Here is a 25,986-nt window from a genome sequence, read left to right as displayed (position 1 = left end):
CCCCGCTTCCAGCCCTTCTGCAGGAGCAGTACCCGCTGCCCCCCGGCCGCTTCTACAACGGGGAGCGGGGCCCCCCCCTGCCGCTGCCCCCTAAGGACCCCCCCCGCTGGTTACTTCGCCGCCCAGCAGCCGCCCGCCGGGGCGCTGGAGTTCGGCGGCTACGAGGGGGGGTTCGGGGGGGGCAAGCTGGTGCCCTACGGGGTGAAGCCCTTTGCGCTGCCCCCCCCCACCCACCCCCCCCTGCCCTACTACCCGAGGGGCCGGCGGCTTTCGGGGGGCCGGGGGCCTGGGGCCCCGGGCAGTACGTGCCCAAGGGCAGCCCCGGGACCCTGGGCTGGTACCGGGAGCCCCGGGAGGAGAAGGGCAGGGAGGCGGAGGGCTGGACCCCCGAGCCCCCCCCCGCCAAGCCCGGGGAGGCGACGGAGCCGGGGCTGTACGAGGGGGGGTGCAAGCGGCGCCGCGTGTCCCCGTACCCCTCCAGTGCCGAGAGCTCGCCCCCCGCCCGCAACGGGGACCTCTACGAAAAGGAGCCAGGCGCCGACGGGGCTACTACGCTTCTACGGAACTGAGCTGGGGGGGGAGCACGCAGACCCCCCCCCAACACGCCAGGCACCCCAACAAACGTCGGGCACCCCAGAGCCACGGCAGCAAAAACCCTTCAGGGGCTGGAGCCCAGCGCAGGGCATCCCTGACCCCCCCCTCATTGAACACCCAGTGCTGGGAAGACTTTTTTTTTTGGGGGGGGGGCGCATTCAGACAATCAGCCCCCAGTGCCACCCAGGTGGGGCCATGGGGGTGGGGTGGGGGGTGGGGGTGGCCAGGGCCCTTTTTTTTGTTCTCAGTGTTTTTTTGTGTTTTTTTTTTTGGGGGGGGGGGTGATGCTGAAGTATTTATTGAGCCCCGCGTGGGGCGGGGGCGGCAGCACACGGCGCAATAAAGGGGACGCTGCGGGTGACACCGCCTCGCTCACCTCTGGGGGGGGGCACAGGGAGGGAAACTGAGGCAGGGAGGGGGCGGTGCCTGTGCTACAGGACGGGGGGGGGGACCCAAACACCCTGGGCTTGGAGGGGGGGGGGGGGACACGGCCTGAGCCCGTGGGGGGGGGAGGAAGCACGCTGCACACCGCGGCTCTCTGCAGACTTTATTGGAGAGGGGCCCCCTCTGCATCCGGGGGGGCTGGAGGGGGCTGCCCGCCCGCGGGCACCTCGGGACCCCCAGCCCGCTGTGAGGCCGCCCTGGGACTGGGCAGGGGGGGCAGGAGGGCACCACCTGTGCCCCCCCAGCTCCCCCCCCCCCGCTATTTGGGATCACAGTTTTGCTTGAACGCAGGCGCAGCGGCTGCGAGGGGCCGCAGCCGGGCACTGCCCACAGCCAGCTGGGGGGGGGCCCCGCACCCCAATCTGGGGCTTGGGGGGGCAGCAGCCGGGGGGGCTCAGCCCCGGGGGGGGCCACTACCACAGCACGGCGCTGTCCAGGTGGGCGAAGCCAGGATCGAGGCGCAGCTTCCAGTAGGTGTTGTTGGTGACCCAGGACTCCTTGCCGTTGGCATCCGTCAGCCGCCTGCGGATGGGGGGGGGTCGTGCCTGGGGTGCCCTCAGGGCCCCCCCCACGCCTCGTCCTGGGGGTTTCCCCATTCCCCGGGTGCCCCCGGTGCCCCCGTCCCCCCGTGCCCACCGGAAGAAGCGCGCCTGGTGCGTGATGTTGTTCTCCTCCATCACCCGGCGCCGGTCCCGCTGCAGCTGCTCGATTTGGCGCTTCTGTGTCTCGGCCGCCGGCACATTGCCCTCCTCCAGGTACCTGCGGGACCCCCGCCGTGAGGATCCCGCGCAGCCCCGGCCCCCCCCTCACCCCCCCTTCCACCCGGACCCCCCTCCCCGCCCCGTGCCGCTCACCGCTGGTCGGGGCGCAGGCGGGTGTCGGTGGAGGGCAGCAGGCGGCGCAGCTCGGGCGTCAGCTCGTTCAGCTCCAGGGCGAACTGCGTGAAGCCGTAATTCCTCTCGTGGTCGTGGGGCATGGGGTCTGGGGGGGGCACACAATCAGCACCCCCCAGGTAGGACCCCCCCAGGGCAGGGTACCCTTGGGGCAGGGCACCCCCCAGGCAGGGCCCCCCCAGGCAGGGCCCCCCCCCCTCTCCCCGCTCCTTACTGGCTCTCCAGACGCAGTGCCCCGGGGGGGCCCCTCGGTACAGCCCCTCGTGCCACTTGCCGGCCAGGCGCTCCACCACGGTGCCGCTGCGGCTCAGCACCGCGCCCTGCACCTCGTTGGCCCCCGCGCCCAGTACCGGGCCTGCGGGCACCGCACCAAGCTTGGGGGCGGGGCTAAGGGGAGGGGCGGGGCTACGGGGGCGGGGTTATAGGAAAGGGGCGTGGCCATTGATTGGGTGGGGTCATGTAGAGGGCAGGGCTATAGGAAAGGAGGGCGGGGCTATAGGGAAGTGGGTGTGGCTATGGGGAAGGGGGTGTCGCCATTGGTTGGGTGGGGTCATGTAAAGGGCAGGGTTATCAGGAGGGGCGGGGCTACAGTGGAGGGGTGGAGCCATGGGGAAGGCGTGGGGCCAATGGGATGGGCTGAGGCCATGGGGGGCGTGGCTGATGGGGTGGGGCCATTTAGAAGGGGCGGGGCCAATGGGATGGGTGGGGCCATGGGGAAGGGGCGTGGCCACGGGGACAGTGCAGTGATTGGGTGAGCACGTTGCTAAAGGGCGGGGCCTGGGCTGGAGGGGCGGGCAGGGCAGGGCTATGCAAAATAGCCCCCAACATGTGCGTGGCCATGGGTGGGCGTGGCCGGGGGTGGGCGTGGCCAGGGGGTGTGCAGGGCCGGGGTCGCAGGGTGGCACCTTGCAGAAGGTGAGCTTGCAGTGGAAGGAGGCATCGCGCGTGTTGCGGATCAGCACCTCCCCGTAGTGCTCGATCCAGCGCGGGCCGCTCAGCACGTTGTGGATGCAGGTGGTCACCTTGTTCCACTCGAAGTGGTCCCCGGACCTGGCAGCGCGGGGGTGGGGGTCAGGGGGCGCGGGGTGCAGACGGGGGATGGGGTTGGGGTGCAGGGGTCAGGGGGCGCGGGGTCTCACCTGGGCAGCCGGACGTTGACGGTGCCCATGGGGACGATCTCCAGGGATTTGCCCCAAAATTTGTTCTTCCACCGCATGTCTGGGGGCGGCAGGCGGTCAGACCCTGTGCCCCTGGTGGCCCCCCAGCAGCCCCCCCCTGGCACCCACCTTGCCAGAAGATGAAGTTGTCGGACTCAGCGTGGCAGGCAGAGATGGGGGGGTGGTGGCAGACCTGGGGGAGGAAGAGCCGCAAGTCCCCATCCCCGTCCCCATCCCTGTCCCCATCCCCGTCCCCCCGCCCCCCGCAGCCCCCCACCCCCGCTACCTGCTCGCTGATGAAGCGGAAGCCGCGGTCGGGCCGCACGCACTCGTAGGTCTCCCCCAGCACGGGGTTGAAGGGCTTGCTGCCCGCGCGGTAGAAGGTGGAGGCGTAGGCGGACACGGCGAAGGCGGCCACCAAGACCTGCGGCGACCACGGCTGGGTCAGGGCCCCCCCGGCGGTGCGTCCCCCCCACCCCGCACCCCTGTGCCCCCCCCAATGTCCCGCACCAGGCGCTGCCGGGGGTCTCGGGCGCGGGCGGCGCGGTCGAGCAGGGCGCTGTACTCCAGCTCCTCGCAGAGGCGCTGCAGCGTGTTGAGCGGCTCGTTGAGCTGCACGGGCAGCGCCACGCGGGACAGGTCCTTCCCCACGCTGCTCCGCAGCAGCCCCCACAGGCTCACATCCCCCGGCGGTGCAGGGGGCGCGGGCAGGCAGCTGCGGCGCTGCGGGCCCGGCCCTGGCAGATCCAGGGGGGGCAGCTCCACCACCCCCCCCGGGCTGTCCGCTCCTGCAGGGGCAGCGGGGACGTGGGTCGGGAGCTCCCACAGGGGCACCCCAGACCCGTCGCCCCTCCGCGGAAGCACCTCTACCTGTCTGGGGGTGCCCGGGCCCCCCCGGCTCGGCTGGGTCCTCGCAGATGCTGTTGGTGGCCTCGCTGATGCAGGACTCGTCATCCGAGGCCTGGGGATGGGCACAGCGGCCATCGGGTGGGCTACGGGGGCAGGGGGCTGCGCCGGGGGGTGGCACCCCCGGGGGAGATCGGGATGGGACCGGGGTGTCTGGGACACAACGTGGGGATGGGATGGGGGGGACACCACAGGATAGGGGGGGAAAGGAGCAGTGGGAGGCACCAGCAGAACCTGGCCCCCACCGATGGGCTCAGGGACTGTGGAGCCCCAGAGCACCCTGCTGAGGGGGCTGCGGGGGGCTGCAGGGGACACGGGGGGGGCATGGGGGCTATAGGGGACCGCTACTGGGCTGGCTAATGGGGAGGGACAGGGGAGAGAGAACAAAGAGGTGAAGCGACAGAACACCACAGCTGGGGGGGCACTGAGTGGGGCTGCAGAGCCCCCCCCCCGCCTGACCCAGCCCGCCTGAAGCCCCCCCCACACACACCTCATTCTCGGAGGAGCTGGCGGAGAGGAAAACCTCGCAGGCGTCGAAGAACTCGGTGTGCGAGTCGGCCAGCGAGGCGATGCTGCGCTGCGAGCGCTGCTGCTCCCGGCCCTTGGCGGGCAGCGCGTCGGGCTGGGGGGGGGGGGCAGGCAGCGGCTCAGCCCCTACCCCGGATCCCTGGAGCCCCCCAGCCCCAGCCCCTGGCCCCCTCACCTCATCAGGGTGCAGCGAGGCGAAGGAGTCCAGGGTGGTGTCGGAGGAGACGGACAGGGAGTGGAAGCGGCGCAGCCCGTCCCGCGCCTCCAGGCTGGGCAGGGCGGCCTGCGGGGGGGCTCAGCTGGAGCAGGGGCCGGGGCCAAGGCCGGGACCCCCCCATCTCCCCCTACCCAAGCCACAAGGGGGTTGTGGGATCGCCCCGCCACCGAGAGACCCCCGGTGCAGTGCCGAGGACCCGCCGAGTCACGGCACCCACAGATCCCCCCCCGGCAGCCCCCTGGCTCAGCCCGCGCCCCTCACCCCAGTGGGGCCGGCACTGCCCGGGCGGGGGGCTGAGCGCCGCCGGTCCAGCGCCTGCCGCATCTCCTCCAGGCGAGCCCTCTCGGCCGTCAGCGCCGCCACCACGCTGCTGAGCGAGCCGTGCACTGCGGGGACAGAGGCAGGGCGGGGGGTTACAGCACGGCTCCCCCCCCCCCCGGGACCCCCACACCCCGCTTGGTGCCCCCTCCCCGGTCCCACCTTTCTGGGCCAGCAGCCAGAAGCTCCGCTGCAGCTGGCTGTACTCGGGGGGGAGGCTGAAGGGCAGCTGGCCCGGCTCCAGGTAGCGCGAGAGGTTGGGGACGGAGCCGTGCAGGCGGCCCACCTGCGGGGGGCACGGGCTCAGCAGGGGGCCCCGGCCCCGACCCCGGGACCCCAGGGCGGGCAGGACGCCCGCGCCCGCCTCACCCTGCCGATGGAGTCGTCCTTGGCGAAGCTCTGGGTGCACCAGATCCTGGTGCTCCTCCTGCCCTTCTTGGGCCTCTCGGCGGCGGCTGAGGGCTGGGGGCAGGGGCGGGTGGTGAGCACGGGGCGAGGGGGCCGCGGGGCTCGGCCGCAAACCCCGGCGCTCACCTGGCCGCTGGAGATGAGGGGCGCAGAGGGGATGCGGTGCAGGGACTCCAGGCTCTGCAGCATCCCCGTCAGCTCCCGCAGCTGCTCCTGGCACGCCGACAGCTCTGGGCAGGGCGCACAGAAGCCGGGTCAGGGATGGGGACGGGCGCCCCGCGTCCCCGTGCCCCCCCCCCCCGGAGCCCCCCTCACCGGCCGAGCAGCGCTCCAGCCCCTCGCTGTCCTTCAGCCACGCGTCCACCTTGTCCCGGGAGCTGGCAAGGGCGGACAGGGCGGGGGTGCTGCCCGAGGGCAGGATCCGCGTCCACGGGCCCTGGGGACAGAGGGACGCCCTCAGCGCCCTGCTCAGGGACACGGCCCTGCGCCACCACCCCAAGGTGCCACCGACCTGTGCAGCGGTGGGGGTCGTCCCGGCGGGACCCCCGCTGGGGCAGGCGAGGGGGTCCGGCCTCTCGCCCTGGTGGTGGGAGCAGAGGCTGCTCACCCAGCTGGCAAACAGCTCCGGGGACTTGATCTGTGGGACAGGGGCCGGTTGGGGGGGAGGGGGACGTGACACCCCAGCCCCCTCCAGCAGCCGCTGGGCACCCGCAGACCTTGAGGTGGTAAATGTTGTCCTCCGTGTCCAGGTCAACGCGCTGCGCCTTCTTGTTGACGGACATGACGGACTGACGGACGTCGATGGCGCCGTGCAGCTTGCCCTTCAGGACCTGGGGGGTCCCGGGACCACCGTCAGGGGGAAGTTTCCCTTTCTGGGAGGGGAGCCGGGGTCTCTCCCACCCTGTGCCCGCGGGGGGGTGGCGGGCACCCCGCCCAGGCCCATACTCACGTCCTGGCGCGTGGTGGCATAGGTCAGGATGCCGTTTTCCAGCACAAAATACCTCTGGGGACAGAGAGGGGCGATCGTCAGAGGGACAGGGGGCGATCCCTGCAGCCCCCTCCTCCAGGGGCCGAAATCCCCCCAGGGCTGGGCACGCTCTGCCCGCGCCCCCCTACCTTGTGCCAGCCCTTGAGGGGCCATTTCCTCTTCTTCAGCAGGAATCCCTCCTGCCGCGGGGGCTCCCTGCTGGGGCTGCCCCGGCCCCGCGGCTCCTCCACCACCTCCCAGCTCTCCGAGCCCTGCGGGGAGGGGGCGTCACCACGGGGGTCCCCCGGGGGTCCCGGGGCCTCTCTTTATCCCCCGAGGCCCCCCGGAGCCCCCCGCCCGCAGCCCCCCACCTGCTGCACGCTGCTGTGCTTGGAGGACACGGTGCTGTTGGAGCGCGACGGGGCCCTCCGGGGGGACGCGGGGTCCTTCTCGTGGCTGCCCATGGCCGGGGGGAGGGCCGCACCGAGCCCCCCACCCCCGGTCCGTGCCGGGGGGCTGGCGGTCCCGGCTGGGCCCTCACGGCCCGGGCAGGGGGACCGGCTGCGAGGAGGGGGCGCCCGGTAAGGGAGCGGCCGGAGGGGGGGATGCAGAGCGCAGCCCCCCGGCCCCCCCCGTGCCTCAGTTTCCCCGGGCGCAGGGCGGCGGCCCCAGCCCCGCCTTATCTCGCCTCTGCCGCCGGGTCCAGAGTCCGGCCCCGCGCCCTCCCCACGGGGCGCTGCCACGGGGGGGGGGGGGAGGAACGGCCCCGGCCCCGGTCCTGGCCGCGACCCCAGCCCCGATCCCGGTCCTGGCAGCGCACCCCGGGGCGGGGGGAGCGGGACCGTCCCCGTGCGCCCCGGCAGCGCCGAGCACCCCCCGGCCGTACCCGCAGCCCCCGGCTGGGCCGGGCCCCCCCCGCCCGCACGGAGCCCCGGGGGGGGGCTCCCCCTCCGTGTCCCCCCCCCCAACCTCCAGCGCTACCGGGGACCCCGGTCCCGGTGCGGGAGCCCCGGCGGCACCGGGCGGCAGCGACCGCGAATCCGCCCCGGAGCGGAGGGGCCGGGGCCGGGGGGGTCCCCGCCGCGCCCCGTGGGACCGGCCCCGGGGGGTCCCCGCCGCCCCCGGCCCGGTCCCGGTCCCGGTGCCCCCGGGCTCACCTGTGCAGGCGGCGGGCGCGGAGCCGGGGCCGGGGCCGGTCGCATCCTGCCCGGCGGCTGCAGGAAGCGGAACACGGAAGGGGGCGGAGGCGCCGGGCCGGAGCCGCTCGGCTCTGCCCCCTGCACCGTGGAGGACCGGAGCCGGCGGCGCCCCGGGACCCCCCCCGCGCACCCCCGGGGTCCCGGCCCCGCTCCCCTGCCCCGGAGGCTTCGTGCGCCGGGAGCCGGAGCTGCCCCGGGGCGCCCACCCTGCGCCCCCCCCATCCTCACCCTGGGGCAGGGAGCTCGGGAACGGCCGAGCCACGGTCGCGACCCCCCCGCCCCGCACCCCCCCGGCCCCAGGGGCACCCCCCCGGGGTTTTGGGGCTCCCTCCCACCCCCCCGCCCCTCTGAGCTGCTCCAGGAGAGCCGCGGAGCAGGGCCCGGCTCAGCCCCCCCCCCGAGGAGTCAGTACTGGGAAGGAGCCCCCCACCCGCCCCCCCCAGAGACGAGCCAGGCTGTGGGATCGCAGCCCCCAGGGGCTCAGTTTAATGGCAGCAGCCCCCCAGACGCAGCTCCCCCAGCACCGAGCTCCCCTCCGCACGCCTCCAACCCTGGGGGGCCTCCAGGGGGGCACATCCCCGGCTCTGCCTCCTCCCGCCTGCCCCAGCGCCCCCCCTGCCCCCCTCCCACACGCAGCCGGGGCAGCTCCGGTGCCGCTGGTGGGGGCAGGGGGAGCCGAGGTTGGGGACGAGGCGGGGGCTGCAGGCCCACGCTGCCCCCAGCCCCCCGCCGGCTGCCAGCACGCAGCAAAACTCCGAGCCCTGGCCCGTGAGCGAGGAGCCGACCCTCAGCCAGGGCACAGGGCCAAACAGGGGCTGGGCTCAGGGTGTCCCGGGGCTCTGGGGGGGCTCTGGCCCCGTTGGGGCCCCCCCCTGGCCAGCCCCGTCCCGCAGCTGCTGGATGTGCTGGTCCAGCAGCGCCGTGAGGTGCGCGGCCCCGCGCTGCAGCAGGGAACACGTCTGCGAGGGCAGCAGTGCCAGGGCACCCAGCGTCTGCCCCTGCGAGGCCTCCAGCGGGGGCAGCTTGGCGAAGTTCTCCACCCCCTGCCTGCTCAGGATCGTGTCGTCGATGCAGGCGCCTGCAAGAGAGGGGGAGGCACGGCTGGGGACGAGCAGGGGGCTGCGAGGAGAGGCTGCGAGTGCTGCAGGGCCGCGTGCTGAAGCCCCCCAGGACCCTCACTGGGATACCAGGGGATGGGGGGACAGCTGCCACGCCACAGGCAGCGCTCCCCGCTCCTCCGCCCCGCAGCAGCAGCTCCCCGCATCTTTCCCCTCCCTGCCGCCACCCAAAGCTGTCCCAGAGGACCCCCGTAGCGGAGGAACCCCCTGTCCCCAGCCCCAGCAGCGGGCAGGAGCCCCGAGCTCGGCGCTGGAGGAGGGAGGTGGGGGCAGGGGGGGGCTCTCACCCAGCAGGTTGACCTGCGGCACTCCCTTCAGCACCCGCAGCATCTCCTTCGCCTTCGTTTCGGGGCTCACCAGCAGGATGTTGCGCCCCACGAAGAGCGGGAGGAGGTTCCTGTAGCGGGACTGGGACAGCACGGGGCGCACGATCTGCGGGAGGCAGCCCTCAGGACGCAGCACGGGGGGGGCACCGGGGGCACCCCCACCCCCCCGCCTCCGCCCCCAGCCCCACCTCGTTGAGGACGAACTTGACCTCGATGTTGTGTTTCCGCAGGTAGTGCCTCAGCAGCACCACGTCCTCCCCGGGCATGGCGTTGTACTGGCACACTGCGACCATGCGGCTGTCCCGGAACACCTCCTCCACCTGCCGCCGCAGCAGCCGGGCGTAGCCGTTATCCTGCGGGGAGCACGGGGATGGGCACGGCCGGGGGCTGGGGGCTGGGGGCTGCCCCCACCCTGCAGCCGGACCCGGTGAAGCGAGGGGCTGCCGTGCACCGGGGGGGCACCGGGGGGGCACCGGGGGGGCACCGCTATGGCACCGGGCCCAACCCCCGGCAGGGCTGTGCCCACACACGGGGCGGGCGGTCGCTGCGCAGCTGCCCGGTGCCCCCGGTGCCCCCCCCGTTACCTCCTGCCGTGGCTGTTGCGGGGGCCGCAGGCAGCGCTCGGGGCCGGGGGGGCGCGGCGGGAGGTACTCGGTGACGGCCATCAGCTTCTGGCGCTGCAGGTGCATGGCCTTCCAGTGCCGCGTCACCGCCTTGGAGCTGCGCCGGGCGAGCCGCAAGGCGGGCAGCCAGCCTGGGGGCGGCCGGCAGCGCTCGGGGACGGCACCGGACCGGGACCGGGACCGGGACCGGGACCGGCCCCCCCCACCGGGCCTCCCCCCTGCCCCTGCCCACCCCGTGGCCCTCCCCGGTCCCGGTCCCGGTCCCCCCATCCCCGCCGCTCACCCCGTGCTTGTCCCCGTCCCGGTCCCCGGTCCCCCGGTGCTCACCCCGACCCCGTTTCCCGGTCCCGTGTCCCGGACCCAATCCCAGTCCCGGTCCCGGTCCCGGTCGCGTCCCTATGCCCGTGTCCCGATCCCGATCCCGCTCCCGGCCCCGTCCCCACGCCGTGTCCCCGTCCCCGTCCCCGTCCCTGTCCCGGTGCCGGTCCCGGCTCTCACCCGTCCTCCACGGGGCCCCGCCGCTGAGCGCCGCCATCTTGGCCGCGGGCGCGCGGAGCCTCCTGGGCCGCTGAGGCCCCGCCCCTTCCGGCCCGGCCGTCTCCTAGCAACGGGCACGCTGCGCCCGGCCCCGCCCCCTGCTGCCCCCGGTGCCCCCCCCCGGTGTCCCCCGGTGTCCCCCCCGGTGTCCCCGCCATGTCCGGGCGGGGCCAGGCCCGCCCCGGGGCCGAGCTGTGCGGCCTGCAGGGGGTTCGCAGCCTGGGCCTGCAGCGGGTGAGGCACCGGGGGGAACCGGGCCCGGCCCCCCCCAGCTGGGCCCCGGTGCACGGCGCTGTTTGCACGGTGCTGGTTGTTTTAATTTTAATTTTAATTTTAATTTTAATTTTAATTTTTTTTTCCCCAGAACCGAATCGAGAAGATCGAGAACCTGAGCTGCTTCCCCAACCTGCGGTACGCGCGGCCCCCGCCGTGGGGGGGGCACCGGGGAGCCCCCACAAGGACCGGGGGGCTCCGAGGCGCGGCCGGAACCCGGCAGCCGGGCACGAGCCCCCCCCCACCCCCCACCCCCCCTGTGCCCCGCAGGTTCCTGTCCCTGGCCGGGAACCGCATCCGCAGGGTGCAGAACCTGCGGCCCCTGCAGCAGCTGCGCTCCCTGGACCTGTCCCAGAACCTGATCCGGGCGCTGGACCCAGGTGGGCACGGCCGGGCCCGGCGCTGGCTGCGGGGGGGGCACCGGCACCGCCCGGCCCCGTGCCTGGGGCGCACGTCCCTGAGGGGCACGGGGAGCCCAGGAGCTTCCCCCCCGTGCCCTGCCCCTGCCCGGCCGTTGGGCTCACGCTGCCCCGGGCTGCCGGGAGGCTCCCGTGGGTGCGTTTTGGCAGAAGGGGAAAAGGGGCAGGGACCCAGGGGCAGGGACCCAGGGGCAGGGACCCAGGGGCAGGGACCCAGGGGCGTCTCCCCCTTGGCCCTTCTGTAGCATTTCCAGTGTGGCACCAGGCGCTGTGCTTGCAGACGGTGAGAAAGGGCAGGTGACAGCCTGGGAAGGGAAAAAATCTCCGTTCTCACTGCCGGGCTGTGAGGAGCACCCGGTCCCTCAGCTCGCCCAGCCGGGAGGCGCGAGGCTGCTTCCCACGGGGGGGCCGTGGCCTCAGGAACGTGTGGGAATGCCCCGGGAGGTGGCGGCGCTCAGGGGTTTGCTGTGCACACAGCTCCGGGGGGCAGGGGGGGCTCAGGCCCCTTCTCAGCCTCCCTCCCTCCCCTCGCCCCGTGCAGACGAGCTGCCCCGCAGCCTCCGGCTCCTGGACTTAACGGGAAACGCGTGCACCCGGCAGCCCGGGTACAGGTGGGTTCGGGGAACCTGGTGGCGATGAAGGGGGAGAGGAGCCCCCAACCCTGTGAGACCCTCGGCAAAAGCAGCCCCCGGACGTACTCAGCACCTCCCCCGGACCCAGGAGGTCGCTGCCTGACTCTGCCCGGGCCGGGGGGTGCAGTGAGGGGGCTGCGGGGTCACAGTGGCGGGGTCACGGCCGCTGCTCGCCTGCTGCTTGCAGGGAGCTGGTGGTGGGGGCGCTGCCCCACCTCCTGCAGCTGGACACCCGGCCCCTCCGCGGCTGCACAGACCCTGCCCCGGCTGAGGAAGAGGAGGAGGAGGAGGAGGAGGAGGAGGAGGAGGAGGAGGAGGAGGAAGGTTCTCCCAGCAGTGAGGATGACGAGGAGCTGTTCTCTGAGCCCGGTGCCCCCTTCACTGCAGACAAAGGTGCCGGGGCAGAAGCAGGACACAGCTTGTGTGGGGTCACCCTGTCCCCAGGGGTGACACCAGGAGGGGGCAGGGAGCTCGGGGGGCCGTGCCAGGCCCCCCCCGTGATTCCCCTCCCTCCCGGGCAGATTTCTTTGCAGACCTTCACCAGGAGCTGGCCGGGCGCTCCCGGCGGAGGCGGGGGGAGGCCCTGGAGGAACACCAGAGCCGCCTGCAGGAGCTGCGGGGGCTGCTGCTGCCCCCCCCGCCAGGCTCAGCAGGCACCGAGCCCTGCCGAGCCCCCAGCCCCGGGGTGGGGGGCACAGCCCCGGCCCCAGGCCCCAGGCAGGCTCAGCCCCGGCCCCACGTGAAGCGGGGGGCACGGCCGCGTCCCCCCCCCGGGGCAGGGCAGGCCGCCCCCCCGCAGCGCGGCCCTGCGAGGGGAGACAAGAGGCAAGGAAGCAAAGAAGCAGGCAGCAGCCCAAGGAGCCGGCCCCAGCGCAGCAGCAGTGGGGATTAAAGGCTCTTTATTCCTACAGGGCTCTGGCTGCAGCTGCGGCACATGGAGGGGCTGGGGGGGGGGCAGCCCCCCACTCCCCGTCACCCCCTTCCAGGCCATGGCCCTCCCTTCCAGCACTGGTTTTACTGGGGCACGTTACAGGGCTGGGGGCTCCACAGGGAGGCTGCTCCAGAGCAGGAGGAGGTGAGGAGCCGGGCAGGGCTCCGGGGAGGGGGGAGGTTTTCTCAGCCCCCAGCTGGGAGCGATGCCATGTGGGGGGGGCAAGTTGGAGCCCAGGCTCAGCTCCCCCGCCCTCCCAACCCACCTGCGCCGGGTTTATTTGTAAAACTTCAGCTCCGCATCCACGCAGTCGAAGAAGAGCTCAGCCAGCTCCTCGGGGCGGGGGGCCACGTCCCCCCCCAGCAGCGCGTTCACCGCCTCCAGGCCCTGCCTCTCCAGGTCCCGCAGCGTCTGCTGGAGCTTCTGGCCCTGCTCCTGGTGGGGGCAGGGGCAGAAAAGCTGAGTCCCAGCACCCGCAGGAGGGCAACGAGGGCCGGTGGGAAGGGCTGTGCGGTACCTGGTCCCTCTCCATCAGCTCCAGCGCTGCCTGGTGCCGGCGGTACAGCTCGTGCCGCCGATCCACCGTGCTCTGGAAGCGCGGCACCTTCCTGGCGGGGTCATCGCTGAAGCTGGGAGACAAAACCTGTGGCGAGGGCTTCAGGCCGGCCACGAAGATGAAGGGCTTGAAGACAGACCTGCCACAGAGGAGCCGGGGCCGTGGCACCGCCGCGACACCCGGCCCAGGGCACGGCTCGGCCACCCCAGGGCCCCCCCCGACCGTCCTCACCTGGACGGGTCCGGGGTGGCGGTGAAGAAGTGGACGCAGGGCACAGCGGGGTCCCGGGGCAGCACGGACACCATGCTGCCCGCCGTGCGGAACCCCTCCGAGTCCACGCAGATGCCGCTGGCCTTGTCCCGCAGGATGGCCATGAAGGTCTCCGCCGTGATGCGCCCTGGCAGGGGAGGCAGAGCCACAACGGCTGCTGTGGCCAGGGCGAGCGGGGAGACGCCAGGGCGAGACGGGCCCGGCCGGCCCCATGCCCCAGTCCCTGTCCCCACGGCCCCGGTGCTGTCCCCACATTCCCGGTCCTGTCCCCACGCCCCCGGTGCTGTCCCCGTGCCCACCTGCGTGCTGCTTCAGCAGCTCCTTGCCGGCGCGGTAGCGAGCCTTGGCGGCCTCCATGCGGGGCGGCTGCTGCTCCAGGGAGAAGGCGTCGGCGAAGCTGAACTCCCCGGCCCCGCTCCACCAGCCCTGGCTCTGGGCTCGCTGCCGCAGCTCCGCGTGCTCGGCCGTGATGTCGGTGCCGATGCTGAGCTGGTTGGAGATGTTGCGGCTGCCCTCTGCCGAGGTCGGGGCAGATCAGGTGAAGGGGAGGCCCGAGGGGTCAGGGCTCCCAAAAAACAGCCTGAAGCTGGGGTAAGTGAGGCGACAGCAGGACCGCCGCCCAGTACAACCAGTGCCCGCTCACCTCGGATCCGCTGGGCCGCCCAGTATCGGCCGGCCGTCTCCAGCACCCAGGCCTCGCTGCGGTCAGCCAGCAGGAAGGTGTTGTGGTAGACGAAGGGCACCGGCTCCTCCTTGCAGCTCCCGCCCTGGCCGTGCCGCTCCAGCAGGGCCGTGATCACCTCCAGAGCCTCCCGGGCAGAGCTGCCCCGCTCCAGCCCCAGCCTGCAGCGCCGCGGGCACCCGGTCGGCCTCGCGCCCCGGGGGGCCGCGGGGGGCGGCGGGGGCCGGTGCTCACCTCACCAGGTCCATGCCCAGCAGCGCCTCGTCCTCGCCCATGGGCTCGCGGGTCCAGACGCCCTCGTTGCCCACGCAGACGCCGTGCTCGTTGGCGCCCATCTCAGCGCCCCACAGCCAGGCGGGGCGGCTCAGCACCACGGCGTGGGTCCTCGGCGCCTGCTCGATCTCGAGGTAGGTGCACTGCGCGGCACGGGGGTGTCGGAGGCTGAGCCCCGGTGCCCCTCCTGCCGCCCCGGGGCCCCGGTGCCCTCCGTGCTCTCACCTGGACTCTGTCCCCGGGGCAGTGCGTGGCGGCGGGGACGTAGACGATCTCCTGCACCTCGTGGCGCGGCCGGTCGGCGTTCTTGCCGAAGATGACGGCGGGGGCCGCGGTGTGCGGGGGCAGCGCCACGAAGCAGTCGCAGGACGAGGGCGCGGGACCCTCCCCCGCCATCCTGAACCCGGGGGGGCACCGACGGCGGCGTCACCCCCTCGTCCCTGTCCTGGACGTGGCCCCAGGACCCCCACCCCGGGGCTGGCTCGGTCAGAGGGGCACCGGCGCCTCCTGCCCCGGGGCCTTGCGGCTCCGCACCGAGCGGGACCGCCCTCGACGACCCGGGGCACCGGGACCCCCGCACGCACAGCCCCGGTTACCGGGACCCCCCAGGTGCACGGATCACGGCTCCCGCCCGCCCCGCCCGAGCCCCGTTACCGGGACGCCCCCACCCCGCGGACCTGCCGCCGCTGCTGCCGCCGCCGCCGCCGCTGCCCGGTCCCGCCCCCCCGGTCCCCGCCCGCCCCGTCCGGTGCGGCCGACGGCGGCGCCCCGTGGCCGGAGGCCGCAGGACGGCGTTACCGGCCCGGTGCCCCCGGTGCCCCCGCCGGGTCCGAGGGCGGCCGCGGGGTGCAGGACGCGACCCCCGGGGACCCTCCCGGGGACCCTCCCGGTCCCTCCCGGTCCCCCCCGTCCTCCCCCCATTCCCGCACAGACGGAACCGGAGCGCCGGGCCGTGGAAAACTCGCGGTTTATTCCGGTACAAAACGAGCCCCCGCCCCGCAGCCTCCTCCCGCACGGCCGCCGCCCCCCGCCCGCCCCCGGCCGCAGCGCCCCCGGCCCCCGGGCGGGGCTGGGCGGGGGAGCCCGGGGCCGGCGCTGCCGGTTCCTCCCCGGCCCGGGGCGGTGCCGGGGGGGGGACGCGGCGCGGGGGCAGCGCGGGGCCGGAGCCCCACGCCGCAGCCGGCCGGACTGGTTCGGGCGGGCGGGGGCCGGCCTCCGGCCTCCCCGCCCGGTTCCGCAGCCTCCGTTGCCCCATCGCGGCGGGCAGGGGCGGGGGCGGGGGCCGAGCGCACCTGCCCCCCCCCCCCCCCCCCCGGGATCACCCGGTACCGCCCCGGGCCCTCCCCGGTACCGCCCGGGGCTCCGCGCCCCCAAACCCAACCCCCTCGACAGGCACCGTACCGGGTACCGGGAGGGGGGGGCGGCTCCGTGCTGGGAACGGCGGCGGGGGGGCTGCGGCGGCCCCGGGCCCCAGCGAGACTTCACCTCGGGAGGGGTCCTCCGGGGGGCGCGGGGCGGGACGGGACCGGGATGGGGACGGGGACGGGGTCGGGACCCTGCGCCGGTCCCGTGTCCCCCCCCATCACAAAGGGCCGCGGCTACAGCTTCACCCGGAGGCGGCCACCCTGCCCGGGTGGCAAAGCCTGGCTTCACCTTAATAAAATAATAATATTAATAATAATAATTAATAATTAATAATAATAATAAAACAATCGAAACCGAAGGCTGCGGGGCGCCCTCTGGGCACGGACCCCGCTCGACTTCACCTCCACCCCTTCCCCCCCGGACCCCGGGGCGCTCCGAGCCCGGGCAGCCCCGGACACGGCCCCCCCGGAGCCCCAGGATCGGGGCCCCCCCCATCTCCCCCCTCCCCGGATTCCCAACTGGGGTGAACTGGTGCCGGCTGCGGGGCACAGCCGGTGGTCCCGGTGCCCCCAGCAGCCCGCCCTGCCCCCAGCCCCCCCCCCAGCCCCCAGGTCCCATCTCCTTTCTGCCAAAACCGGGGGGATAAAACCCAAAAGGTCGAAAACCCGAGCACTTCGTGGACCGCCAGCCAGGGGATGAAGGACGGATGGGGGGTCCCTGGGGGAAGGGGGACAGCCCCAGAGGAGGGGAGCTGTGGGGTCCCTGTGGGGGACACCCCAAGACATTCCCAGGAGATACGGGGACCTGGGCAGGGACAGACGGGGTCCCCGGGGGGACAGGCAGCATGCACAGGGGGACAGGTGGATGCCCCCCGGACTAGGGGGTCCCGGGGAGGGACGGTTACAGGGCCCCAGGGGACGGGCAGCATGCACGGGGCGGGGGGGGGGGCAGCCGGGGGCCCCGCAGGTGCAGGGTCCCCGGGGACAGGCAGCATGCAGGGGGCGGGCGGAGGTGCCCGCAGCTGCGGGGTCCCCGGGGAGGGACGGCCGCGGGAGGGAGGGGGGGGGCGGGGATGGGGGGGGGGGGGGGACCGGCGGGCGGAGGAATGCGGCCGTCCCGGCTCTCCCGGGGCCGCGGCCGCCCCGCGCTTCCCGCCCGGGGCCGCGGTGGGTGTGGGAAAGCTGCAGGCGTGCGCTTGGGCAACCGCGTGCCCAGCGAGCGACGCGCCCGCCGCGGCCCCCGGCCGGGGATGCCGCCCCCAGCGCAGCACCCCCCTGCCACAACTCACATTCAAGCAGGGTTTCTCTTTCTTTTTTTTTTTTTCCTTTTTTTTTTTTTTTTTGGCCTCAATTTGGGCCAAAAAAAAAAAAAAACGGGGGGTGGGGGCTGTAGCACCCGAGCCCCAAGTGGGGGTCCCACGGGCAGGTTACGGGATCCCCCCACCCGGGGGTAAGGAGCCCCCCACCCCCAGCACCGAGCTGTCCCCAGAGCAAACGGGATCAAAAGCCGGGGGGGCGGCGAGCCCCCCCCCAGCATCTCGGGGGGCTGACGGGGAGGGGGCCGGGGAGCGGCGTCGCCCGGGGGCTGCGGGGCCGCGGCCACGCTCCCGGAGCGAGGGCTCTGGGGCTCCTCTCGCTTTCTCCTTCCTCCCCGCTCGGGCCGGACAAGCCCAGGCAGCGCCGGCTCCTCGGCTCCCCTTGATGTTCCTCCCAAACAGCCCCGCCGCCTGCCAGCGGCCTCCCGAAAAAAGATTTGGGAAGCCGGGGGAGGACGGGGGGGAGCGGGCGCGGGACAAGTGAAACTGCCGCGGGCAGCGCCGGCTGTGCCGCTCCCCACCCGGGCACGGCCGCAGCGGGGGGGGGGGCTGCGGGGTGGGCGGCGGGGCACGGGGACCTGCCGCCCCCCCCCCGGCGCTGCGGGGCACGGGGGGCCGCCGCCCGGCTCCCCTCCGGCGGCGCGTCGAGCGCACGGTGCCAGCCCGGCCCCCCCCCCCGCCGCATCCCCGCGCCCCTCGGAGACCAGCCCCGAGGGGGCACCGGGACCCCCCCCCCGCCGGCAGCGGCCCCCGGCCCGGCGGCTCAGTTTGTGGGGGCGGCGTTGCCCCCCTCGGGCTCCCGCTTGCCTCCCTTGGCGGCCGGCGGCTCCCCGGCGCCCTTGGCCTCGGGCTCGCCGCCGTCCTTGGCGCCGTCGTGCGTCTTCATGTGCTTGCCCAGGTGGTCGCTGCGCATGAAGACGCGGCCGCAGACGGGGCAGGTGAACTTCTTGGTGCCCGTGTGGGTCTGGAGGTGCCGCTGCAGCTCGTCGGAGCGGGTGAAGCGCTTGCCGCAGAAGAGCCAGTTGCAGACGAAGGGCCGGTCGCCGCTGTGCCAGCGCAGGTGGGCCTTGAGGTGCGAGGTCTTGGCGTACGCCTTGCCGCAGCCCGGGATGTGGCAGTTGTGCAGGTGCTTGCGCTTGGCGCCGTCGGGGCAGGCCCCCCCCCTCTCGGCCTCCTGGCAGTTGGGGCAGCGGCACGCCGCCTGCCCCCCGCCCCGCGGCACCGCCCGCCGGCCCCCCTTGGCCCGGCCGCCCCCCTCCGCCTCGGGGGGCCCCTCCAGCGCCTTGGCCCCCTCCGGCCCCAGGAGGTGCTGGGCGGGGGGCAGGAGGTGGGCGGGGGGGGCGCAGAGCTGGGGCTCGCCCCCGCCGTACCCCCCCAGCGGCGGCTGCAGCCCGGGGGGCGCGGGCACCTGCAGCCCCCCCTGCCCGTGGGGCAGCTCCATCCAGCTGGCCCCGGCGTGGAGGTCCCACCAGTTGACGCCCCCCTCCTCGCCGGGGGGGCCGGGGTGGGGGGGCCGAAACCAGGGCTCGTAGGGGTGCGCCATGTCCGGGGCCGCCTGCAGCAGCTTGGCGTAGGAGCCGGGGGCGGCGGGGCCGTCGGGGGGCAGCTCTAGCCGCGGGGGGCCATGGGGCTCGTAGGCGCCGGGGGCGGCGAAGGCGGCGTCGGGGCCCGCCAGCGGCAGCTCCGGGGGCGGCAGCGGGGAGGCGAAGTCGGCGCCCGCCGCGGCGCTGCCGTGGGGCTGGAAGGGCTGCAGCGGCTGCAGGTCCAGGTGGGTCGGGGAGGCGCGGGGCGCGTCGGAGGACTGGTTCCCAAGAGAGCCGCAGACAGCTGTGAGCATTGCCGAACGGCGGCGCGGGCGGTGGCGCAGACAGACCTGCAGGGCCAAGGAGGGGCGGGGGGGGGAGAGAGGAGCCGTGAGAAGAGAAGGGCTGCGGGCGCCCTCGCCCCTCCGGCCCCCCCCCCCCCCCCTTGCCCGCCCCGGGGTCTCCCCGCGGCCGCCCGCCCTGGCACGGGGGGGCTGTCACCGGCGGCAGCCCCGGCCCCGGCTCCTGGCCCCGGGCAGAGCCCTGCAGGACGCGGGGACACTGAGGCAGGCGGCAGTGCCCGGGTGGGCTCAGCGCTCTGGTGGCTGACGCCGTGCTGGGGGTGCCAGCCCTGCCGGGGCAGTGTCCCCAGTGCCTGTCACCCAGCACCCCCCCACTGGGGACATTTCCCCACCACACAGCCCAGCGGGACGGAGGCCAGGCAGGGGCACCCCCCCCCCCCCTCAGCCCCCAGGCAGGGGGCACCGGCCCTGCAGACCCAGCACCAGCCCCCGGTGCGGACCCAGCGGGTCACGTCTGTGGCCCAAAGGGGCTGGGGCCGAATTCCTGTACCTGGGGGAGCCGCAGGGCTCTGCCTCGTCCCCCCCTGCCCCAAACCCCCCCAACACGGCCGGGGCACCGACCGCAGCTGGGGTCCCCCGGGGGCTGTAGGGCAGCGAGCAGCAGCCCCAAGCCCCCGCCCCACTCCCGGCCCAGCCCTGGGGTCTTGCCCCACAGCACTGGGACACAGCCCCCGGGAGCCCCCGAGCTGTTGTGGGGCCGCAGCCCCCCCCCGGGCCAGCTGGCAGTGGGCCAGGGGAGCGGAGCCCCGGGGCCGAGCCACCGGCAGCGCTTTGAAGCCGGGCTCAGGGCTGCCTTCGCCTGCGGCCACGCAGCCCCGGCCCCAGGCACCTGCTGCTCCCCGCAGCGCGGCCGTGACTCACTGGGAGCTGTGCAAACCCCACGGGGGCCGGGCCCCACCCCGGTGTTGAAATCCACCTGCCGCCACCAGCTCCCGCCCCCCGACTTCCCACCGGCGCCGTGAGGGGGGGGGTGGGGGGGTGGCCGAGACCCCCTGCCCTCTTCCCCCCTTTCTCCCCATGGCAGAAGCCCGGGTGCGAGGCCACGCCGCCCCCCGGCACCCCCGGCCTGTGTGGGATGGGGACGGACTCCCAGGGAAGTGCAGAGGGGTGCCGGTGCTTTGGGGTTGGGGCCAGGCCCCCAGAGCCCCCCACCCTCAGCACTACGAGCACGAGGCAGGAGCAGGGCCCAGCGTTGAAGCCCCCCGGCAGCACCCAGCCGCGTGGGGTGACCGCTTTCCCCGGTGGGCTGTGCGTGGGCAGGCACAGGGGGACCCCACGGAGAAGGCAGGGGCTGGGGGTGCCAAACCCCCCCCCAGCAGGACCCCTCCCCACCTGCACTGCAGAGGCACCGAGCTGAGCGCTGCAGGGCTGGGGGGCGCGGCAGGAGGAGCCCCCGGGTAAGGGGGTGCTGCTCCCCTGGGTGGGCTCGGCTCCGCGCACCCCTGTCCTGGGGGGGTCGGCACCGATTGCCCCTGACACTGGAGGGCTCCTGGGGATGCCAGGCGGGGGGGCGAGGGCTGGCACCCAGCGGGTGCGAGGCCACCACATCGCCCCATCCAGCGCCAGCCCCCAGCGGGGTCCTGAGCCCCCCGCCAGCCCCCCTGCTCCCCGTGGGTGCTGCAGCAGAGCCACAGCTCCCCGCGGCCGTGTCCCATCCCGGGGACACACGGAGGGGGGGCGGAGGGGACCACCAGGCACGACCCCAGCCCCCCGACCCCCCAGGCTGAAGGAAGGAGCCGGGGGCAGAGGGGACGCGCGGGGGGGCCCGGGCAGCTCCCATCCAGCGCGGCCCCTCCCCGCTGACCCCCGGAGCGACCCCCCCCAGCCCCGGCCCCCTTGTTCCCGGCGCTGTCCCCGCCGCCCTGCCCCGGCCCCGCGGGGCTCCCGGGGCGTTTTTCCACCGGGGTGACGGGAGAAGCCCGGGGCCCGGCGCTGCCCCCTCCCTCCCTGGCGGGGCTCGGCGACGCGCTGCCCACCGCAGCGCGGGGAAACTGAGGCAGCGGCGGCTGATGCGCGCCGTGAGTCACGGCCGGGCTGGGCAGAGGCGGCTCGGCAGGATCCCAGCCCAGCCGGTGCCTCGCCCCGCGGCGGGGCCGGGCGGGCGGCGCTGCCCTCGGCTCGGCCCGGCCGGGCACCGGCACCGGGCGCACGGGGGGGACTCGGAGCGTGCCGCGGGCGGGGGCTCCCCGGGCCGGGGCGGTGCGGAGGGGCCGCGGCTCGCTCCACGCGTGGCTCGCGGGGACCCGCGGGGACCGGGGGCGGCCGCGGGGGCTCGCTCGGGTCGGGCCGCGCCGGGAGCCGGGAGCCGGGAGCCGGGAGCGGCGCGGTCCCGTCCGCGGCACCGGGCAGCGGGGCCCGCCCCCGTGCCGGCCGTCGGGGCTACCTACGGGTCTAGCGGCGGCGGCGGGCTCCCGGCGGCTCCGTCCTCATCGGCGGGGCGGGCGGCGCTGGCTGCCGAGGGACCCCGAGGGACCCGCGCGGCTCCCCAGGAGCGGGCACCCACCGGGCCGGGCGAGCAGGAATGGCCGGGTCCCGGCCGCGCTCCCGGCTCTTCCCCCCCGCGCCGCCTCCCGCCCTGCCCCTCCCCGCCCGGCCCGGCCCGGCCCAGCCCGGCCCAGGCGCTTTTAACCCTTGGAGGCAGAGCCCGGCGGTGGCGGCGGCCCCGGCCCCGGCCGGGATCCGGCGCTTGAAAGCGGAGGGAGGGGACGGGAAGTTCGCAGCAGACACCGCGACCGGCGCTAATTAAAGAAGAAAGCCGCCGCCGCCTCCCTGCGCGCCCGCGGCCCCCCCCCCGCGCCCCGACGGCAGCGGCCGAGCCCCGGCCGGGCCCCGCAGCCCCCCGGGGGTGGCGCCGAGCCCCCGCCCCGCTCCCACCCCTGGCCCGGGGGGCTCAATGCCTCTGTTCTGGGGGGCTCAGTGCCCCCGTTCTGGGAAGAGCTCGGTGCCCCTGTCCCTGGGGGGGCTCAGTGCCCCTGTCCCGGGGGGTTCAGCCCCGCCTGGCCCCATTGTCCCCCTGCCGTGGGGTCGAGGGGACGGGGACAAGTGCAGGGCTCGAGGGACCCCCGGGCTGGGGGCGGACGTGTGGTGGCACCGAGGGGGGAGCTGACAGCCGAGCCCCCCCTTACCCAGATGGCTCGGAGCAGCCCAAAGGGTCCGGGAGGTCCGGGCTGAGCCCGACCCCGCTCAGCTGCGGGGGTCCGACCCTCCTGGCCCCATCTCTGCCCCCCCGCCCCCGGGGAGCCCAGGCCGGGGGGCCTGCCGGGAGCCCCAGCAGCTGCCAGGCCCCACGCAGGACCCTCGGTCCCTCGGCCGTCGTGGGGCCATTTGGGCCTTTTGTCCCCATTCCTGCACCCAAAGCCCCCGGCCGGAGCGGGGCTGGCCGCGGGGGGCTGTGGCCGCCTTGGGGGAGCCCCCCAGCCCCGGGGCCCTGGGAGGGGCGTCCCCCGGTGCCGGCGCCCCGCTGGAGCCAGGACCCCGGCCGCAGCCCCGCGAGCCCGGCCGGCCGAGCCCGGCGCGTGGGAGCCCGCAGCTCCCCGGCGCTTGCCAAGCACCCGGCCGGGCGGCGGGCGAGGGAACTCCTTCGCCCTGGGGGAAACTCTCCTGGTTTTCATCATCGCGTGGGTCCCGGCGAGCGCGCAGGGCTAGGACGGCTCCGCCGCCACCGAAACGCGGCTGCGGGTGGGGTGGAGCACGGCCCCCGGCTCTGCCGTGCTGGGGCTCGGGGACCCTGCTGGGGGGGGGGGGTCCGGGGGGCAGCAGGGTCCCCGAGGACACAACCACGCGCAGCCGGCACCCACACGCTCCGTGGGGCACACGGGGGGGCACAGCCGGACCCCAGCCCCACGTCCCACATCACTCTGGGGTGTCCCCGGTGCCCTGCAGGCAGGAGGGCTGCGGGGTCCCTGCCATGCGGGGCTCCCCCTGCACCCCGGGGAACCCCGGGGGACAGCGGGCACCGTGCCCCCGGGATGTCCCAGCCCCTGGGTGCCCGGCACCTTTGGAGCCGGGGGCAGTGGCGCAGACCCCCAACTGCCCCCCTGGCCGCCCCGTTGGGACCCAGCAGCTCTGTGGGGCCGGGAGCGGGGACCCCTGCGAGGCACTGTGAGGAGCGGGGACCCCGCAGAGCTGAGGGCGATCCTGTCCCCAAGGCCCGTGTGTTAAATGTCCCCTTCCCCACGCCCCGTGCATGAATTGCGCCTTTCCCCACGTTCTGCGTGGCGGGGATGTGGCACATCTCACCAGTCCCAGTCTCCCCAGTGCTGTGAGACTGGGGGAGCAGGGGGCAGATGGGTCCTGGCAGGGGGGGGCGGCTGCTCTGGCTCCTCTCCCACCGCCCCCCAGGGGGGTGGCCGCTGGTGCAGCCCCCACTCGCCCCCAGTGACACAGGGCCGTGGGGCTGTGGGGACCGGGGGTGCTGGGGCGGGCGGGGGGCTTGGGGGCAGGGGCCTGGCTGCGTGGGGCTGGGGGCTCCTGGGGCCACCCGGAGCAGCGCTGGGGCCCCTGCTGGGACCACCCATGGGGGGAATGGTGCCCATGAGGAGGGGGCGGGGGGGCATCTCCTCGCCGTGGAGCGTCTGAAACCCGGAGCCGTGCCTTGAAATTACAGCTAATTACAGAGCCCATTTGCATAAATTACAAGGCGAGAGGCGAATGCCTCAAATCTCTCCGTGTGCCGGGGCAGCAGGAGCCAATCTGGCACCCCCCAGAGGGGCCCCAAGGGGGTCAGCGGGGGTCGGCGTCCCCAAAACGGCGCCGGGACCCCGCTGTGCGGTTGGGCGGGAGGCAGCCGAGGCCCCGCACCCAGCCCTCGGCCCCCGCCGCTCCCCAGAGCCCGGCCCCGCTGCCGGGGGGGCTGGGGCCGGCACGGGGGCACCGGCAGGGCCGGGTGGTGGGACGGTGTCTGTGGGGGCGCGGGGCTCACACGGGGGGGGGGTTGTGGGGTGTGTGTGTGTGTGTGCGCACCTGCACGGCGATGCCAGGTGTGTGTGTGCGTGCACCCCCCCCGTGGCTGCGCCTGCCCACGCCTGTGGGTGCTGAGCTCGGCGGGGGCCGGGTGCCCGCGGGCAGGTGCCGGGGGGGCCGCAGCCGGTGCCACGGGGCGATGGCAACCGGTCCTGCCCCGGCTCGGCCCGCGGGGCTGCGCCGTCTGGGTCAGCGCGGCCCGGGGGGAGTCCCCGGGGGGGCCTCGGGGCCTCAGACAGGGAGAGCCCAGGCGCCCGGATCCGCCACCCGCGGGCGCCCTGGCAGCGAGCCCCGAGCTCGGGAAGGGGCTGCCCCCGGCCCCGCGCCCAGACGGCCCCGGGGGGCCCCGAGCCTGCCGGGGGTGGCCCCGCTCCAGCCGTGGCACGGGGCCGGGGGCAGACGGGGCTGGGAGCGGGTGCCGCAGCCCCATGGCCCCCCCGCACCCACGGGTGGGCAAACCGGGGGCACAGAGCCCAGCGAGGGCCCGGCCGGGGGACGGGTGCCCGAGCCCCGTGGGACCCCCGGCACCCGCAGCACGGGGGCCCGAAGCCGTCCCCGTCCCGTGCCGGGCACAGCGCCGAGGGCACGGCCGGCGCGGCCCCCGCTGCCGGAGCCCCCCGAGGGGCGCGGGGGGACCCGCTCCTGCCCCCCGGCCCCCCGCAGCCCCGGTCCCCGCCCCGAGGATGCCCGGGGCCGGCGGGAGGCGCGCTGCCGGCCGGCGGAGCTATCAGCGCGATTATCGCGACTCCCTCCCCTGCCCGCGGCCGTGCCCGGTCGCGGCGCGCCCCGGGGCGGCGTTTCTCACCCGAGCAGGAACTGTCGGGACTCGAGCGCTGCAGCGCGACGGCCTCCCCTGCCCCGCCGAGGGAGCTGACAGCTCGGCGTGATTCAGCCGCGGCTTTTAATTACCCCCCTGCCAGCTCCCTACCTATCGCCACCCGCCTGCCCCGACCCGGCCGCCGGGCACCGTGCGGGGAGAGCCCTGGCACGGCGGCGGGGAGCTCCCGGCACCGCGCACCGGGGTCGGGGCACGCGGATGAGCTGGGGACGGGGCCGTGTGACCGTGATGGGGACGGGGACATTTGGCTGTGATGGGGACGGGGCCGTGTGGCCGTGCCAGGCATGGGGCCACGTGGCTGTGATGGGGACGCGTTTGCTGTACTGGGGTTGGGGACACGCGGCCGTGCCGGGGACGGGGACACGAGGCCAGGCCAGGCGCCACCCGGCCGTGCATCGCCGCCTCCTCCCGGTGCCCGGAGCCCCCCAGGTTGGCGCAGGAACAGGTCGGGCTCCCGCCGGGGATCAAAGGCGCGGGGCTGACGTCAGGGCCCCCGGGCAGCGGTGACGGCACCGGCCCCGTCCCCGTCCCCACGCCGGCCCCGCCACCCCCGGCAGGGCTCAGCAAACCGCCTGCTAATTCTTCGAAGAAATCATTAAGAACAGTTAATGATCTCGGCAGAGATGGGCTGCCGGGCTGCGGAGGTGCCCTAATTGCTTTAATTGCGTGTGGGCTCTGAGCAGCCGCCAGCAGCCCCGGGCTCGGGGACGGCCGGGGAGGGGAGGGCAGGGACGGGACCCGTGGGGACGGGGACCTGCAGGGACCGGCCCACGTCGCGGCTCCGGGCCCTGCGGGGCTCCTGGCGCAACCTGGCTGGGGCCCTGCCGCATGGATCTGGGTCCCCGTGTCCCCATGTCCCTGTGTCCCCATGTCCCCACCCCGCTGCCCAGCCCCTTGTCCCCACGAACCCCCACGCGACAGAGCCAGGCACAGGTGTTGGGGACGGGGACGTGGGACGAGGCCGTGCCAGGGCTGGGGGTTCCCTTGGTGCCCCCCCCCGTTTGCCAACCCCCATTTCCAGGGAACCCCTGGAGCTGGGGGGACACCAGGGAACCCCCTTTTGCTGCCAAACGAAAACCCACGGAAATTGGTATTTGGCAACAAAACGCGAGGCAGGGAGGGGACAAGAAACACCCAGAGCCGCGCGGTGGCTGCAGCAGCGGCGCTGCCCCGCTCCCCACAGCCCCGGCACCGGCACCTCCCCAGGCCCCGCTCCCGGCTCCGGGGGGCACCGGGGGGCTCAGCGCCCGCAGCGGGGCCGGCCCCGTCCCGGCCAGGCCGAGCCGTGCCTGAGCTCGCGTCCGCGCCGGGCTCGCGGCCCAGAGCCGGCGTCGCTGCACGCCCGGGGAA

At 75.1% G+C, this 25,986-nt stretch overlaps 6 protein-coding genes across 8 annotated transcripts in view; 2 read left to right on the top strand and 4 right to left on the bottom strand.

Annotated features, from left to right (window-relative positions):
• TBX21 (T-box transcription factor 21) overlaps positions 1 to 800 on the top strand; it is a 2,577-nt gene extending 1,777 nt beyond the window's left edge. Inside the window, 3 exon segments of the mRNA XM_068660442.1 lie at positions 8 to 110; positions 112 to 250; positions 253 to 800. Coding sequence (XP_068516543.1) covers positions 8 to 110; positions 112 to 250; positions 253 to 569 — 559 coding nt within the window. The 3' untranslated portion in view covers positions 570 to 800.
• Positions 801 to 1,126: 326 nt separating this feature from the next.
• On the bottom strand, positions 1,127 to 7,731 carry OSBPL7 (oxysterol binding protein like 7). Its single transcript, XM_068660657.1, is given in 24 exon segments — positions 1,127 to 1,560; positions 1,675 to 1,797; positions 1,893 to 2,019; positions 2,146 to 2,271; positions 2,274 to 2,286; positions 2,837 to 2,981; positions 3,071 to 3,149; positions 3,218 to 3,281; positions 3,375 to 3,512; positions 3,599 to 3,876; positions 3,959 to 4,049; positions 4,485 to 4,616; positions 4,698 to 4,805; positions 5,001 to 5,125; positions 5,220 to 5,343; positions 5,427 to 5,519; positions 5,592 to 5,695; positions 5,781 to 5,901; positions 5,977 to 6,102; positions 6,182 to 6,295; positions 6,415 to 6,468; positions 6,582 to 6,704; positions 6,804 to 6,993; positions 7,590 to 7,731. Coding segments are annotated over 23 exon segments (2,610 nt in total). The 5' UTR covers positions 6,897 to 6,993; positions 7,590 to 7,731; the 3' UTR covers positions 1,127 to 1,451.
• Positions 7,732 to 8,089: 358 nt separating this feature from the next.
• On the bottom strand, positions 8,090 to 10,314 carry MRPL10 (mitochondrial ribosomal protein L10). The gene is made up of 5 exons (XM_068660691.1): positions 10,197 to 10,314; positions 9,660 to 9,829; positions 9,264 to 9,428; positions 9,037 to 9,181; positions 8,090 to 8,709 (listed from the first exon to the last, which is right to left on the bottom strand). The coding sequence occupies exons 1-5, from the start codon at positions 10,231 to 10,233 to the stop codon at positions 8,453 to 8,455; spliced, it is 774 nt and encodes a 257-aa protein (XP_068516792.1). The 5' UTR covers positions 10,234 to 10,314; the 3' UTR covers positions 8,090 to 8,452.
• A 3-nt stretch (positions 10,315 to 10,317) lies between these two features.
• On the top strand, positions 10,318 to 12,778 carry LRRC46 (leucine rich repeat containing 46). The gene is made up of 6 exons (XM_068660689.1): positions 10,318 to 10,469; positions 10,600 to 10,646; positions 10,779 to 10,888; positions 11,469 to 11,538; positions 11,747 to 11,952; positions 12,081 to 12,778. Exons 1-6 carry the CDS (start codon positions 10,392 to 10,394, stop codon positions 12,449 to 12,451), a joined length of 882 nt encoding a protein of 293 aa, XP_068516790.1. The 5' UTR covers positions 10,318 to 10,391; the 3' UTR covers positions 12,452 to 12,778.
• Positions 12,423 to 15,000, bottom strand: SCRN2 (secernin 2). Of its 3 annotated transcripts, none has more exons than XM_068660681.1 (8): positions 14,926 to 15,000; positions 14,497 to 14,668; positions 14,233 to 14,414; positions 13,960 to 14,159; positions 13,616 to 13,831; positions 13,278 to 13,443; positions 13,008 to 13,185; positions 12,423 to 12,925 (listed from the first exon to the last, which is right to left on the bottom strand). In XM_068660681.1, exons 2-8 carry the CDS (start codon positions 14,665 to 14,667, stop codon positions 12,767 to 12,769), a joined length of 1,272 nt encoding a protein of 423 aa, XP_068516782.1. In that variant the 5' UTR covers position 14,668; positions 14,926 to 15,000; the 3' UTR covers positions 12,423 to 12,766. The 3 variants fall into 3 exon arrangements, with proteins under 3 accessions (XP_068516782.1, XP_068516783.1, XP_068516781.1); XM_068660682.1 differs by having other exon boundaries at positions 14,949 to 14,966; XM_068660680.1 differs by having other exon boundaries at positions 14,497 to 14,942.
• A 690-nt stretch (positions 15,001 to 15,690) lies between these two features.
• SP6 (Sp6 transcription factor) lies at positions 15,691 to 21,613 on the bottom strand. The gene is made up of 2 exons (XM_068660687.1): positions 21,224 to 21,613; positions 15,691 to 18,824 (listed from the first exon to the last, which is right to left on the bottom strand). Exon 2 carries the CDS (start codon positions 18,786 to 18,788, stop codon positions 17,715 to 17,717), a length of 1,074 nt encoding a protein of 357 aa, XP_068516788.1. The 5' UTR covers positions 18,789 to 18,824; positions 21,224 to 21,613; the 3' UTR covers positions 15,691 to 17,714.
• Positions 21,614 to 25,986: the final 4,373 nt, after the last annotated feature.

The sequence above is a fragment of the Anas acuta genome, chromosome 25 (assembly GCF_963932015.1).
Source record: "Anas acuta chromosome 25, bAnaAcu1.1, whole genome shotgun sequence".
Taxonomy (NCBI): Eukaryota; Metazoa; Chordata; class Aves; order Anseriformes; family Anatidae; genus Anas; species Anas acuta.
The sequence above is the reverse complement of the archived record's forward strand: the minus strand, read 5'-3'. Positions and strand labels throughout refer to the sequence as shown.

Coding starts and splice junctions, on each gene's coding strand:
- MRPL10 (XM_068660691.1), bottom strand. CDS start 10,233: ATGGCGGCGCTCAGCGGCGGGGCCCCGTGGAGGACGG. Junction 9,429..9,659: donor CGCAACAGCCACGGCAGGAG/GTAACGGGGGGG, acceptor TGCTCCCCGCAG/GATAACGGCTACGCCCGGCT. Junction 9,182..9,263: donor TCAAGTTCGTCCTCAACGAG/GTGGGGCTGGGG, acceptor TGCCTCCCGCAG/ATCGTGCGCCCCGTGCTGTC.
- LRRC46 (XM_068660689.1), top strand. CDS start 10,392: ATGTCCGGGCGGGGCCAGGCCCGCCCCGGGGCCGAGCTGTGCGGCCTG. Junction 10,470..10,599: donor GCAGCCTGGGCCTGCAGCGG/GTGAGGCACCGG, acceptor TTTTTTCCCCAG/AACCGAATCGAGAAGATCGA. Junction 11,953..12,080: donor CCCCTTCACTGCAGACAAAG/GTGCCGGGGCAG, acceptor CCTCCCGGGCAG/ATTTCTTTGCAGACCTTCAC.
- SCRN2 (XM_068660681.1), bottom strand. CDS start 14,667: ATGGCGGGGGAGGGTCCCGCGCCCTCGTCCTGCGACTGCTTCGTGGCG. Junction 14,415..14,496: donor GCCCCGGGGACAGAGTCCAG/GTGAGAGCACGG, acceptor CGTGCCGCGCAG/TGCACCTACCTCGAGATCGA. Junction 13,186..13,277: donor GCCACCCCGGACCCGTCCAG/GTGAGGACGGTC, acceptor CCTCTGTGGCAG/GTCTGTCTTCAAGCCCTTCA.
- SP6 (XM_068660687.1), bottom strand. CDS start 18,788: ATGCTCACAGCTGTCTGCGGCTCTCTTGGGAACCAGTCCTCCGACGCG.